The sequence below is a fragment of the Sarcophilus harrisii genome, chromosome 6, assembly GCF_902635505.1.
Source record: "Sarcophilus harrisii chromosome 6, mSarHar1.11, whole genome shotgun sequence".
Classification (NCBI taxonomy): Eukaryota; Metazoa; Chordata; class Mammalia; order Dasyuromorphia; family Dasyuridae; genus Sarcophilus; species Sarcophilus harrisii.
The window spans coordinates 163,008,680-163,023,644 of NC_045431.1; the positions used below are offsets into that span (position 1 = coordinate 163,008,680).

The 14,965-nt window shown below is 37.1% G+C and overlaps 1 protein-coding gene across 9 annotated transcripts in view; it reads right to left on the reverse strand.

Moving 5' to 3' along the window:
- Nucleotides 1-14,965, reverse strand: part of RUFY3 (RUN and FYVE domain containing 3) — a 127,749-nt gene that overhangs the window by 25,083 nt on the left and 87,701 nt on the right. For all 9 annotated transcript variants that reach the window (XM_031943921.1, XM_031943924.1, XM_031943923.1 and 6 more), the window contains one exon: nt 12,564-12,633. In XM_031943921.1, the coding sequence (XP_031799781.1) occupies nt 12,564-12,633 (70 nt within the window). The remainder of the gene's footprint in view (nt 1-12,563; nt 12,634-14,965) is intronic.

Here is a 14,965-nt window from a genome sequence, read left to right on the forward strand (position 1 = left end):
GGGAAAAGGATGGGTTGATTGGGGAAGTAATCGGTTCACTATAAAGATTGGGAGAAAATTATTGTTAACCCTATAAGGAACATTTAAGGGAAATTACTAGAATATGTGATTTAAAAGCAGCATCTAGAATCTCAAGGAAAATTATGAAAAAGAGGAATGAAAGGGGTCTAATGTTACCATACAGCAAACTAAAAAATAAAGCAACATTCATGAGGACTATCTGGTATTAGACTTAAAAAATAGAAAAACAGCTCAATGAAACCAACTAGGTAAATAAATAAGGCCTAGAAAGCAAATGATCATAGCAAAGCAATGTCCAATAAATTTAAGAACACAAATTACTAAAGCAAAGATTCACTTAACAAGAATTCTTAAGGGGGGCAGCTAGGTGGCATAGTGCATAGAGCACCAAGTCCTGAAGTCAGGAGGACCCGAGTTCAAATGTGACCTCAGACACACTTCCTGGCTGTGTGACCCCAATTACCTCAGCAAAACAAACAACTAACCCAAGAACTCTTAGGTAATCTATAAAGGAATTTGAAAGCAAATAGGTTTAGACAGCATTTTACACCATACAGATACCATATAGTATAATAATCTTCAAACAGACAAACTAAATCAAGGTAAAATATATAAAAAATTCAAATAAGAATGGAAGGAGATAGTTTCTACAAATAGATTTAAGTGAAAAATTCAAAATAAACAAGAGATATAAAGGAAATCACAAATTTAAAAGATTTACACACAAAAAAATTAAGGCAACTAAAATAAGGGGGGGAGGGAGAAAATTGTTTTCTACTAATATCTCTATTAAAGTATGATAGTCAAGATCTAAAGAAAAGCACAAATATATAAAATCAAGAACTGGTCTTGACGAGGGGAGCCCCGCAAGTCTCTCTAAAACTCCTTGAAGGACAGATTCTCCTTGAATCCTGGCCTTCATAAAAGATCCTGTGATGAGCACCAACCCCACTGATAACCCTCACTACTGATTAAGCTTCCCAAAGAATTAAAGATCAAGCCTAGAGACACTCATTCAATTCTATTCAAATTCTAGCTCAAGTTGAAACACAAGTGTCCTAGTCCACCAAAGGGTTAAATGATTTGCCCTGTGTCAAAAAGTCTGTAAGATCTGTCAGGACTTGAACTAGGGTCTTTGTGGCTTTAAGGCTAATTGGCTATCCACTATTTACATTGTTCCTCTTCTACTTTAGAGTGTATGGTATATGACTTCTAAAAATTAAATCTAGCGTCTGAGTTGTATAGCAAATGGATGCCAGTAGAAATGTACATTTTGCAGAAAATCAGATTCAACTAAATTTGATTAGTGAATTAAGAGAACCACAAATGCCAAATTGTCAGGATTGGTGTTGTGCCACAGTTCCCTTTTAATGTCCTGACCCAGTTTCCCTAATTGTCTTTTTCAGTTACTCTGCCTCACATTATAACCATTCCCTCTTAATATTTGATAGGATAAAGGTCTTATATATTAGACCTTAGGCCAGGGGTCCTCAAACTATGGCCCCTGCAGGCCAGATGTGACAGCTCAGGATGATTATCCCCCTCACCCAGGGCTATGAAGTTTCTTTATTTAAAGGCCCACAAAACAAAGTTTTTGTTTTTACTATAGTCCGAACCTCCAACAGTCTGAGGGACAGTGAACTGGCCCTCTATTTTAAAAGTTTGAGGACCCCTGCCTTAGGCTATAATCATTCCCTCTTAATGTTGTTGGGATAAAGGTCTTTATCCATTTTAGACATCATTAGAATATTGGGAGCTTCTCCAGGACCTCCCTCCATTATGTCATCCCAGGTGCCTCCCCCCATTAGGTCATCCCCATCCAGGTACATCCCCCATTATGTCATTGTTCTTGTAACCCTATAAAAGAATCTGTATCTGACACGCACTGCTTTTGGAAACATTCTCATTTAGCCCTGGGACCAAACACGGATCCATTTGGTCCCAGGAAATCTCTCCATTTAATAAATTATTAAATTGTTCTCTAATCTCTATCTTACTCGGTTTCTCCCGCATTACATTGGTAAAAATCTCAGAGACCATTTGGTCCAATTTATATCTGAACAAAGATGTTCTCTGCAACATACCAGGACAAATGGTCAACTTGAAATAACTGAATTTCAATGAAATTTATCCAACCAGAATGAGTTAGTGGGATGGGAAGTAAAGTTACATTTTAGAAGTAAGATTATGAAAAACATTTATTTGAGTATTACTCATATAAAATATTCAGAAATTCCTCCTAAAATATATTAGGAGTGATTTATAGAGTAGGCCTGATTTTCAAGCAAAAAGAAAATTAAAATTAGAGGAAGAAAAAACCTTTTTTTCTTGCTTGTTTTTTTTTTTTTTTTTTTTTTTTTTTAGGAATAGATAAATTCTGTCTAAGACACAATGATTCAAAATGATACAGCATACTGTCTAGTGTCCTTTTAAAAGACATGATTAAGTATGGCTCATTCTATTTATCACTATAGACACTACATCCACAAGCAAAAGGCAGTACCACATAATCTAGGAAGCTGATCTACCCCTAGAACCTGGAACAAAGAAATTCATGGCCTTTGGGACAGATGGGGATCATCATATTCTCGTCCCTCCTTCCACAAGGATATGAGAACAGCTGACATTTGAAATTCACTCAAGAGTCCATGATACAGCATGGCTACTGAAGAAACTGTACTGAGGATTAGGAGCAGAGCTAAAGACAGGAGCTAAGAGAGGACCCTTGGCAACCATCTGACAAAGCCATCCCCAAGAAGAATCTCCCCTAAAATGTGCCTGAGGTAGTCACTCTCTAATTACTAGGAGGCTTGGTCTCCAATCAAATCTAAACTTCCCTCTTTAGTTCCCCCTTTGCTCTTGATTCTTGGGGCCCAAGTCAATCTAAACCATCTTCCACAAGAGGGTCCTTCAAATCCCTGAAGACAACTCTATCCCTCCTCAACTCTTCTGGCTAAGCATCCTCAGTTGTCGTCAATCCCTGTTCAGTTGTGTCCACTCTCTGTGATTCCATTATGGGGTATTTTTCTTTTTTTTTATTATAGGTTTTTGTTTACAAGATATATGCATGGGTAATTTTTCAGCATTGACAATTGTAAAACCTTTTGTTTCCATTTTTCCCCTCTTTCCTTCTACCCCCTTCCCCAGATGGCAGGTTGACCAATACATGTTAAATACATTAAAGTATAAGTTAAATACAATATAAGTATACATGTCCATATAGTTATTTTGCTGTACAAAAAAAAAATCAGACTTTGAAATAGTGCACAATTAACCTGTGAAGGAAGTAAAAAATGCAGGTGGACAAAAATAGAGGGATTGGGAATTCTATGTAGTGGTTCATAGTCGTCTCCCAGAGTTCTTTTGCTGGGTGTAGCTGGTTCAATTCACTACTGCTCTATTGGAACTGATTTGGTTCATCTCATTATTGAAGAGGGCCACAACATTTTGGGGTATTCTTGCCTTCTCCAGCTCAGTTTACAGAAAACTGGGGTAAGAAGGATTAAGTGACTCGCCCAGGGAGATACTCTATTCATATCAGAGCAACTGAAGGACCTTCACCTGGCTGCTTTCCTAGGGACACTCTTCCTACTTATTAATGCCCTTCTTAAACTTTTGACAGCAGAGGACATAGTCCTCTGGATGAGATCTATCCAGAGCACAGTGGCTGGCCACCTTCCTTTCCTTGGAAGCTGACCCTTTTATTGCAGTACAAGATTGAATTAGTATTTTTAAGCTGGCACATTACTCTTATGACTCACAGAACTTGCAGTCTACTCAACCCCCCAGGTTTTTTGTTGTTGTTTGTTTTTCAGATAAGCTGCATCCTATTTATGCCTCTTCCATTTTATACTTGTAAAGCTGACTTTCTGGGTACACAAGGATATTTATCCCTATTGAATTTCATCATTAGATTCAGTCCAATGTTCTGGGCAACCAAGGTCTTTCTAAATTCTGAAGGTCAATCTCTTCAGCAAAGAAAATTGCAAAAGAAAAACAAGACAAAAATCAAGGAACTTGGCTATTTCTCTATTACTGGTTAACACTGTCCTACCTACACCAAACAAAGATCTCTTCCCTTCTCTGCCCACCATTTTTTCCAAATAAAGATTTTTAAAAAAGATTTTGTTGTCTTTTGTGTCCCTTGCCAAACCCAGCTTATTGTTTGCTTAGCACATGTTATTATTTTAATGGAACGTTCTATTCTCACACTTATTCTCTGTTATCTGACCTGGACTCCATTTCCTGTACATTTCTTTTTAAAAATATAAATTGTTTGGTGAGTTTCCTATGTAATCATATTAGTCTTCTCAGGCATATTTTATTTTTTCCTCAATGGAATGAATTCATTTTGTGCTTTCAGAATATCACTCTTAAAATATCTCACATCCCTCTTGACCTGACTTCTGCAAAATTTTCATCTATGGAATTCTTTCTATCCTTCTAGAGTAGGGGTGGGGAACATCTGGCCCATGGGGCCATATAAGGCTGGGGAAATCATTTGGCCTGGCCTTGCCAAGGAAACCATAAATTGTAATGAACTAAAAGCTAGGTACAACCTTCCACCACTGCTTGAGTTTTTAAGTTGATAATTCTGTATGACTGGTGAAAAAGGTTGCCCAACCTTGTTCTAGACCCTCTAAAATCAGCTGCTTCCCCAAAACCTAGGTTGAATGTTAGACTATGTTTGAACTTCATCTCCTCTATCATAAACTCTAAGAGATTGTGGTCACTTCATTGCAAGTATCTTATCATTTCCATTCCAGAAATTACTTCTTCCATATGAGTGAGAGTAAACCCAAAAGAGAAGCTTCCCTTTTTTGTCCCTCCATTTTTAAAGACTGAATTTATTAGTAAGGCAAGACAGGATATTTTTAGCCACTATGCATGAGAACTCTAGTATATTTGTAGATAATCTAGTTACCCATTATTCTCCTATGATGTCGTTTTGAAAAGCCTGTTACTTGGTTCCCAACCTGCTCATCTCTTCCATCCTTCTATCCAGGTAGCCTATAGTATATTTTAATCATTACTCTTTCTTCCTCCATTGGCCTTCATATAAATGTCCTCTATACCTCCAGGTCTCTAGGAGTAGAGTAATCATTAAGAGCTGTTTTGCCCAAATTTATGCCAATAAATCTGATAATATAAGTGAAATGGATGAATACTTACAAAAATATAGATTGCTCAGATTAACAGAGGAGGAAATAAATTACTTACATTGTCCCATTTTAGAAAAAGAAATTGAACAAGCTATTAATCAACTCCCTAAGAAAAAAATCTCTAGGGTCAGATGGATTTTTACAAGTGAATTCTACCCAACAAATTCTACCCAATATTTAAAGAACAATTAATTCCAATACTATGCAAACTATTTGGAAAAATAGGGGGAAAAGACATCCTACCAAATTCTATGACACAGATATAGTGCTAATACTTAAACCAGGTAGAGTCCAAACAGAGAAAGAAAATTATAGACCAATTTCCCTAATGAATATTGATGCAAAAATCTTAAATAAAATATTAGTAAAGAGATTACAGCAAGTTATCACCAGGATAATATACCATAACCAGGTAGGATTTATACCAGGAATGCAGGGCTGATTCAGTATTAAGAAAAATATTAACGTAACTGACTATATCAATAACCAAACCAACAGAAATCATGTATCAAAAGATGCAGAAAAAATATTTGGCAAAATTCAACACCCATTCTTATTAAAATAACACTAGAGAGCATAGGAATAAATAGACTTTTCCTTAAAATGATCAGCAGGGTATATTTAAAACCACCAGCAAGTATCATATGTAATGGGGATAAGCTAGAACCATTCTCAATGTTGCCCACTATCACCATTACTAATCAATACTATATTAGCTTTAGAAATGTTAGCTTTAACAATAAGAGAGGGAAAAAATTAAGCACATTAGAGTAGGTAATGAGGAAACCAAATTATTAATCTCTGTAAATGATATGGAGGTATACTTAGGGAATCCTAGAGAATTAACTAAAAAACTACCAGAAACATGCTATTTTGGACTTAGAGAATCCTAGAGAATCAACTAAAAAACTACGAGGAATTCACAATTTTAGCAAAGTTGCAGGATAGAAAATAAATTCGTACATTATATAACATGTATGCATACATATATATACAAAATATATATATATATATATATATATATATATATATATATATATATATATATATGTATATAGCATTTCTATATATTACAACAAAGTCTAGCAGCAAGAGATACAAAGAGAAATTCCATTTAAAATAACTGTGGATAATAAACATAAAATATTTGCCAAGATAAAGTTGGGAACTATATGAACACAATTACAAAACACTTTTCACACAAATAAAGTCAGATCTAATCAACTGGAAGAATATTAAGTGCTCATGGGTAGGCTGGGCTAATATAATAAAAATGACAATTCTACCTAAATTAATCCATTTATTCATTCAGGGCCATACCAATCAAACTGCCAAGAAATTATTTTATGAAGCTAGAATAACAAAGTTCATCTAGAAGAATACAAGGTCAAGAAAAGGAATTAATGAAAAAATGCAAATGAAGGTGGCCTAACTATACTGGACCTAAAACCATATATATTATTAGAAAGCCACGGTCATCAAAACCATTTGGTCCTAGCTAAGGAGCCAAGTAGTCAATCACTACAATAAGTTAGATTCACAAGACACAAAAGTCAATGACTACAGTAATCTAATGTCTGATAAACCCAAAGACCTCAGCTACTGGGATAAGAACTCACTCTCTGACAAGAACACAGCTTCTTAAAATACAATGCTACTCGCCACCTTAACATTTAGGTGTTCTTGTTTCCTCTGAATAGGCCATCCCCTCATTCAGAGCCATATTTAATATACATTTCAGCTGACTAAATCCCAGCAATCCCTCATCTCTGCCCTCTTGGATTAGAACTGCTGTCTTGATAACCATACTATGGGCATTTGTATGAACATTTGAGCCCAGGGGTTTGACTACTGGCTTCTTTTTGGGCGGTTTATCTCCTATGAACATTTGGGTAACTTATTTGCTCATTCTTTCTTTGTAGGTACTTATTATGGTATCAGATTTGGGGTTCAGGAGATCATCAACAAAATTATATGATGATCCAACTCTGATGGATATGGCTCTTTTCAATAATGAGGTGATTCAGACCAGTTCTAATGATCTTATGATGAAGAGAGCCATCTGCATCCAGAGAGAGGACGGTGGGAACTGAGTGTGGATCACAACATAGCATTTTCACTCTTTTTGTTGTTTGCTTGCATTTTATTTTCTTTCTTATTTTTCTTCCTTTTTGATCTGATTTTTCTTGTGCAGAGAATATATGTATGTTTATATTCAATTTACATATATCTTTACCATGTTTAACATATATTGGATTACTTGCCATCTAGGGGAGGGGTCGGGGAAAGGAGGAGAAAATCTGAAACACAAGGGTCAATTGAAAAATTATACTTGCATGTGTTTTGAAAATAAAAAGCTTCAAGATGACAGGAAAAAATAATGATGATTGTTGGAGGGGATGCGGGAAAACTGGGACATTGATGCATTGTTGGTGGAGTTGTGAACGGGTCCAACCATTTTGGAGAGTAGTTTGGAACTATGCTCAAAAAGTTATCAAACTGTGCATACCCTTTGATCCAGCAGTGTTACTACTGGGATTATATCCCAAAGAGATTATAAAGAAGGGAAAGGGACCTGTATGTGCACGAATGTTTGTGGCAGCCCTTTTTGTAGTGGCTAGAAACTGGAAACTGAATGGATGTCCATCAGTTGGAGAATGGCTGAATAAATTGTGGTATTTGAAAATTATGGAATATTACTGTTCTGTAAGAAATGACCAACAGGATGATTTCAGAAAGGCCTGGAGAGACTTACACGAACTGATGCTGAGTGAAATGAGCAGGACCAGGAGATCATTATATACTTCAACAACAATACTAGATGATGACCAGTTCTGATGGATCAGGCCATCCTCAGCAACGAGATCAACCAAATCATTTCTAATGGAGCAGTAATGAACTGAGCTAGCTATGCCCAGAAAAATAACTCTGGGAGATGACTAAAAACCATTACATTAAATTCCCAATCCCTATATTTATGCACACATGCATTTTAGATTTCCTTCACAAGCTAATTGTACAATAATTCAGAGTCTGATTCTTTTTGTACAGCAAAATAATGTTTTGGTCATGTATACTTATTGTGTATCTAAGTTATATTTTAATATATTTAACATCTACTGGTCATCCTGCCATCTAGGGGGGGGGGGGTAAGAGGTGAAAAATTGGAACAAGAGGTTTGGCAATTGTTAATGCTGTAAAGTTACCCATGTATAAATCCTGTAAATAAAAGGCTATTAAATTAAAAAAAATTAAATTAAATTAAAAAAAAAAAAAAAGAAAATAAAAAGCTTCAATAACTGAGGTTATACACAGGCAATCTTTTTCCTCCTCTTTATTAGTTTAAGGCCTTTTGGATAAGATTCACGAGATTCCAGAAAAATGTACTCCTGTCACACTTAGCAAGTAGACTTTATCTCGCCAAAAATATGCTGTCCCTATATTTTTTATTTTGATACTGAAAAGTTTATTTAAAAAAAAAAAAAAACAAAACTTTGCAGATTTCCCCTTCATATTGAGATACAGGATGTACAGAATGCTTTAAATATGTTAAATAATTTGATCCTCTTTTATTTTAAATACTAGGATGGCTGTCCCTATATTTTAAGACACAGTTCAGAGGACCAAATCCCATTCTCAGACAACCTTTTATAATTATTTCCCAACACTGATTTTTCTCTCAATCCTTACCTTCAATGGGAAATAGTAAAAAAACAAAACAAAACAAAACCCAGCCTGTACCACTATGGTTTTCACTTTCTTGCCCCAAATTCATAATCTTTAGCAACACTTTTCATGTTTATTGATCGATTCTGGCAGTATCTCTTATGCCCCAGTTGTCTTTGACACTTCTTGGGAAGTTCTCTGCTGTATCACACCTTGGGAAGAGAACCAAGTTCTCTACTGTTGCTCTCAGGTCTACAAAGAGCTACCTTGGTATCTTGGCACCAATAATTGGTGATTCTTTTCTCTCTTTGATAATTACTAGGCAACCCCACTCCCATCTTTCCATCCCTACCTAAATAATTTTTTTAATCACAAAGGCCTTACTCCTCTGAGAAGGTCCAGGGCCTACCATCTCCAGCTAAGAAGTCTCAGTCAGCTTTTGATCAAAGTGTACAAGTGAACACTTCTTTCCAACCTTGGGTAAGTTAGATTCTTCCACTTTCCAACAAAATAAAGTGAAAGTCTTCTATTCCTCACCTCAAGATCCCCTTTCCCCTTGTTTTCATTTGCTTTAGCAATACTTTGTTGTCCCTCATAACCCAGAGGGTTCCTTAGAAGGAAAACCAGTCTATGTTTGAAACAATGAGTCATCCTTTGGCTGTGACAGAAATCCAGACATCATACAGTTGATCCAAGTCAAGAGACAAAATTCCCCCCTACTATCATCTTTGTTCGATTTCCAAACTTGATTTTTTGTTGTTGTTGTTGTTTTTTTTTTTCCAAACTGCTTGTGGATGCTCCACCTCAACCCTGAGATCTGCTTATGAAGCTGACAGCCAGTTACCAACTCTTGGCCATATGATGTCAAGTACCAAGACTACCCTCTCTCTTCAGACACCCTGTTTCCCAGAGTTGAATCCTAGCTTGGCACAATAACTTTGCACTCACCCTCTGGATGAACACTGATGTAGCTAAAGCCCCAAGCTGATGGTCCCTCACCTCTGAACAGACTCCTTGTCATTAAACAATCTTATCTCAGTGCTGTTGCACCTGTTCTAGCCACAGATATTACAAATTATGGTTTAGCCCCATTGTCTCAAATTTTCTACTAGAGATGGCCCCAACACATGTCTCTCTCAGTTCTCTCCCTTAATGGAACAAAAAAGCTTTTTTACTTTTACCCTGTGTAAGCAAGCTCTTTGGTCTTTCTGGAGTAAACAGTGGTTGCAAAACCTGTGATTCTTTGGTTATTTGTCATTAGCGTTGACAATGATAATCTCCTCAATTTTGTTTTCTCAGTTGCAACATCTTGACAACTACGATCCACATTTATTAAGAGCCTATTATGTACCAGACACTGTGTGCACTAAGTGTTGGGAATATAATATTCCACATTTTTTCTTATTCACCTTGTCTTTTCTTGAAAACTACATTTTTTACCTCTTGAGCCTTCCTTCTTAATCAACTTTCATTTTTATAAAGTCTTTAATGACTTTTATCAAGACCTAATGAATCAAAACTCATTAAACCTTGATTCTGTTCTTTCATAAGACCCAGAACTGGAACCTAGACCAGTCTCTGCATTAGGAGACTATTTTTCTTCTCCATCAACTCTCCCTCCTCCACGGTTTGCCCTTCAAAATCACTAACACAATTTCTTTGTGTTTCTGCTCAAATCCTTCCTTCCTTTCCCGTTTTTCTCACAGAAGTTGAAGTAGAATTCTTAGTAACTGTCCTGATGTTAGAAAAACAGATCTTCACCAAAGATAATTAATTGCTTTTTCTTTACAACATAGTGGAAAAATACTATTCGAGCCTACTTTGATGATTTGGGTTTACTCAACCCAAAAAATAAACGATAAAGAGAGTCACTATGTTCTGGCATACCTGTGGGTGAACAGTGCACAGAATATCACCAGCCTGGAAGTGGCTCAAGAACAAGGGAAAATAGAAACATTTTCACTAAAGAAGTTTAAATGCTGTGATCTGTTGGAGTATAACTTGTGTCTCTTAATTCTCTGCCCCATAGAAGTTCCTTACTCAGAATTTCTAAGAGCCAGTCTTTAACTAATCTAAGTTCTTCTAGGAAGGAAAACAGGCTAAAGACAGAAGAATCTACAACAGGTTTAGAGGAGACAATGGAACAAAACCAATTTCCTTGTTTTTGCCCCAGGGCAGGGGAAGAGAAAAGGATTGGGGAATTTTTCTTTCTTGCAATGTTTCTGTTTGCTTTTATAAAGTTAATTAAAAAAGTTTTAAAGTTTAAATACATTCTTAAAATATACTTAATTTGTAATAAATTTCTTTCTACTTTAATTTTTCTCCTCATGAAGAAATACAACCTACAATATTAATTCTATGCTACCTATTTGTTTTGGAAAATTTTAAGAAGTTTTTTTTTTTTTTTCTAAATCTGCAAACCATGCTGTTTTCTTCTTCTGTTAGGGAAGTGAAAAACTCAGAATAGAAAGGGTTTCATCATTTCCAAAGACCTCAGATGAATTTTTGTTCTTAATCTGTTTTCTTTCCTCCTTCTCCAACAAATCATAAAGACCTAATGAGGAAATCAAAGCACCCAAAATAGTTTCCCATTTCATTGGATAATTATTTCGTGCTAAGCCCAGGAACAGGGAATTAACTCTGAATTTGAAATATGTGTCTCATTCTTTAATTAATAAAGCATGGGACTGGCCAAAGTCTTGAGTCAGTCTTCAAAATGAAGACTATGCATGTTTGGGTTTAATTTTCCAGGCTTGGAAAGTACCTCTTAGATTGATCTTCTGTATAAAAAGGCACAGACAAAATCAGGCATAAGAGCTTTTTGCTGATTCTGCCCTACCCCCTCAGTTCACATTGTTAAGGCTGTGAGTATTTCTCTACTGCTATTTGTGAAAGAAATATGGTATCCTCAAGACTGTAAAGTCTGGTGTATGGCATAGTTGATGTCAACACACTTGAATACATTTCACTGGGCAGCTCCAAGTTTTCTTGCCAAAGAGTTTTGATGATAAAGCTAATCAAGAGATCATATTTAAAAAGCATACTAAGGTGCAAAGCACTTTCTACACATTTTCTCAATGGATCTTCACAACAAAGTATGAATTTTATGTGAATAATTATTCCCAATTTGCAGATAAGATTTTCCCAGAGATTTAAGTCACCTTTCTAGGGGGTACTTTATCTCATAAGCCTAAGATTGAGAGAGGTTTATAAGGTTTTCTTTGCTGGGTGTGTGGGATTAATGACTAAATGACAGAAAAGCTTCTAAAGTTCATTGTCATATACTCTTATTATTCATGGTTTCTAAAGTTCAATGTCATATATTCTTATTATTACTCATGTAAGGTCTGACCAAAAGCATTAATTCAGCAGAAACAATGTTAGATCTATCTTGCATGAAAGTCAAAATAAATTACTAGTACTTCTCTTCTTGGCATGAGTGTAATACAATCAGCAGCTTTCAAATTGACAAAACTATGAGTGTAAATACAATCAGTAGCTTTCAAATTGACCAACCATTACATGTTCCATTGAGCCCATACACATGTTCTTAGATTGAAAAATTAAAACGGAAGTTCCACAAACTCAAAATTGACAAAAGGAGAGTAAATCTAACTTGAACCCACGAGGAATCACCTATACCAAGGTTCTTGGTTCTGTGAAGGTTAGAAATGCTTCAACCCACCTGCCCCAGAAATGCCTCCACACACCTACCTCCTCTGTCAGCTTAGTGTTAGACTTTTCTAAGGCATCCACTTTGGCCTGTAGGTTGTTCACTGTTGCACTGTCAAACAGAAAAACAAACAGACAAGGCACACTTGAATGCTATTATTTGAAAAAACTATCATATACCAGGGAGCATGACTTTATCTCAACATTGAACTTAAACATTCCACCCAAGTCAATTACAATACAACCAACCCACATTAGAGAAGAATGATCAACAAAGTCATTCAAAAGATCATGCCTATGTTTTCCACTAAAGCTATTATCAGCTCTTAAAAGTAGTAATGATTATTTGTGAGAACTTTGTCTTGAAGAATAGTATTCTTGAAGAAACACTAGTGGAGATCTAGGTCACTCCATTCTAAGACATAATCAAAGTTGAAAAGAAGCTACTGAATCTATTACTAAAATCATTGTCCTTTCATTTAACATATATGATGACTATGCATATTATTGTGCATAGTGTAAGGAAGGTGATAAGAGGTTGGTCTCCACCCTCATAGAGAACATAATTTAGTAGGGGGACACAATAAAACTCTATTAGGACCCTTAATAATCCCTTGAAAAGGGCAGGAAAACCATATATTAATTGATTTGACAAACCTAGAACTGGGGTAAAACAACAATGCCAGAGGGACTAAGTTCCACAGATGCGATTATAAAAAAGAAATGATTAACACAACAGACATTTACTAAGTGCCCATCATGTATGAGGTACTAAGGATACAAAGGAGAAAAATTCAATAGTCCCTTGGAGAGGATTCTATTCTATCAGAACAGACAACATGTATGTTTTAAAGTATGTTCAGGTATATATATTCAAAAATTAACTAAAGACAAGGTTATTTTGCTAGGGGAAAAAATGTTTTAAAGTCAAGATTTTTCCCTCTTTTAGTCTCCTTTAGAAGCAGTTGAGTGAAGGCAGTCTTCCTGATGCCTTTCCCTCTAGAGTAAGGTATCTACAGAAACTGGGCAGCCATTCCCTTTTGCCTTGTTCTTCAATCACTAATGTACCTCAGCCCTATGGAGATGGTTCTACACCTGAACTTGCCATTACCCACAAGCACTCCACAACTCCTTCTTCATGATTGCAAAATGCTTTTATCTAATCATTACCTTTTACCATTTCACCTTTCCTTCTGACCTTTGAACCTAACCATGTTTATGGCACCAGGACTTTCTCTCCCAGACCACAAGCCCTGCACGGGTCAGCACCTCCCTCTCACCTCTCCTTTCTTGGGAGTCCCTTGTTCCACCTCTCTCAAGACGAAAACCTTTCCCCTCCTCTCCCCCAACTTCCTCACCACAGTCACATGCCCTCCACCTTCCAGCTCCTCCTTCAGCCCATCTCCATCAAACAGGTAGCCTTTCTCCCCCACCCCCCACCCCCCACCCCCCAGGGAAGTAGAAGGGGGCAGCCCCCTTCTACGTGTGCCCAGGTCCCAGCTACCCCCTTTAGCACCCCCACTCTCACCTCTTACAAGTATGTTGTCTGCCCACTATCCTTAAAACCTCCCAGATCCAAGCACTCGGTTACTCGAGATCTCATTGCTCCCTACTCTTTCAATGGCTGCCCTCTGTGCACTCTCTCATCAGGGCCTCTGCTTCTGTTCCTCTCCCTCTTCTCAGTCCCCTACAATCCAGCTTCTGGCCTGTTCTCTCCCAAGTTGCCAACCACCGAATGACTGAACCATAGGCCTTTTCTTGATCTTCATCCTCAGAGCTGCCTGCTGATCACTCTCTCTTCCCTAATGCTCTCTTCCCTCTGGGCTTTCATGCCACTGCTGTGCTCTTCAGTCTCCTTAGATGGGTCTTTGTCTGGTCTTCACTGCTAACTGTAGGAATCCTTCAAGGGTCTTTCCCAGGCCCTCTCTTCTTCCTCCTTTGGAGGACTCGTCTCCTCCTTGGAAAACTCATCAGATCCTGTGAGTTTAATCATTGTCTCTTTTATCTGTTTATCTCAACTCACTTGTTTTCTCACATCTCCCAATGGATATTCCATAGACATCTTATGCTCAATATTCCCCCCAAGAACTCTCAAACCCTTCCCTTGTCTTTATTTCCTTGTAATTATCAAGGGCACCCTTCTGTTCCTGGGTCCCCTGGGCTCCTAATCTCATGGTTACTCATGAAGCCTCTCTCACCTCATCCCACAGACCCAAATCTGATGGTTTGTACCTTCACAACACCTCATGTAGCCCTCAACAGCTGGGATTACTGCAATAGCCTTATACTTATCTCCCCACCTTATTAAGGCACGCACTTGACTATGTCACTGATCCTACTCCATGCATGTTACTGACTCCCTGGTGCCTCAACAGTCAAATATGAAGTCCTCTCTTGCTCTGAAAAGCCTTTCACGATCTGGTTCCTTCTCACCAGGCTCCCTA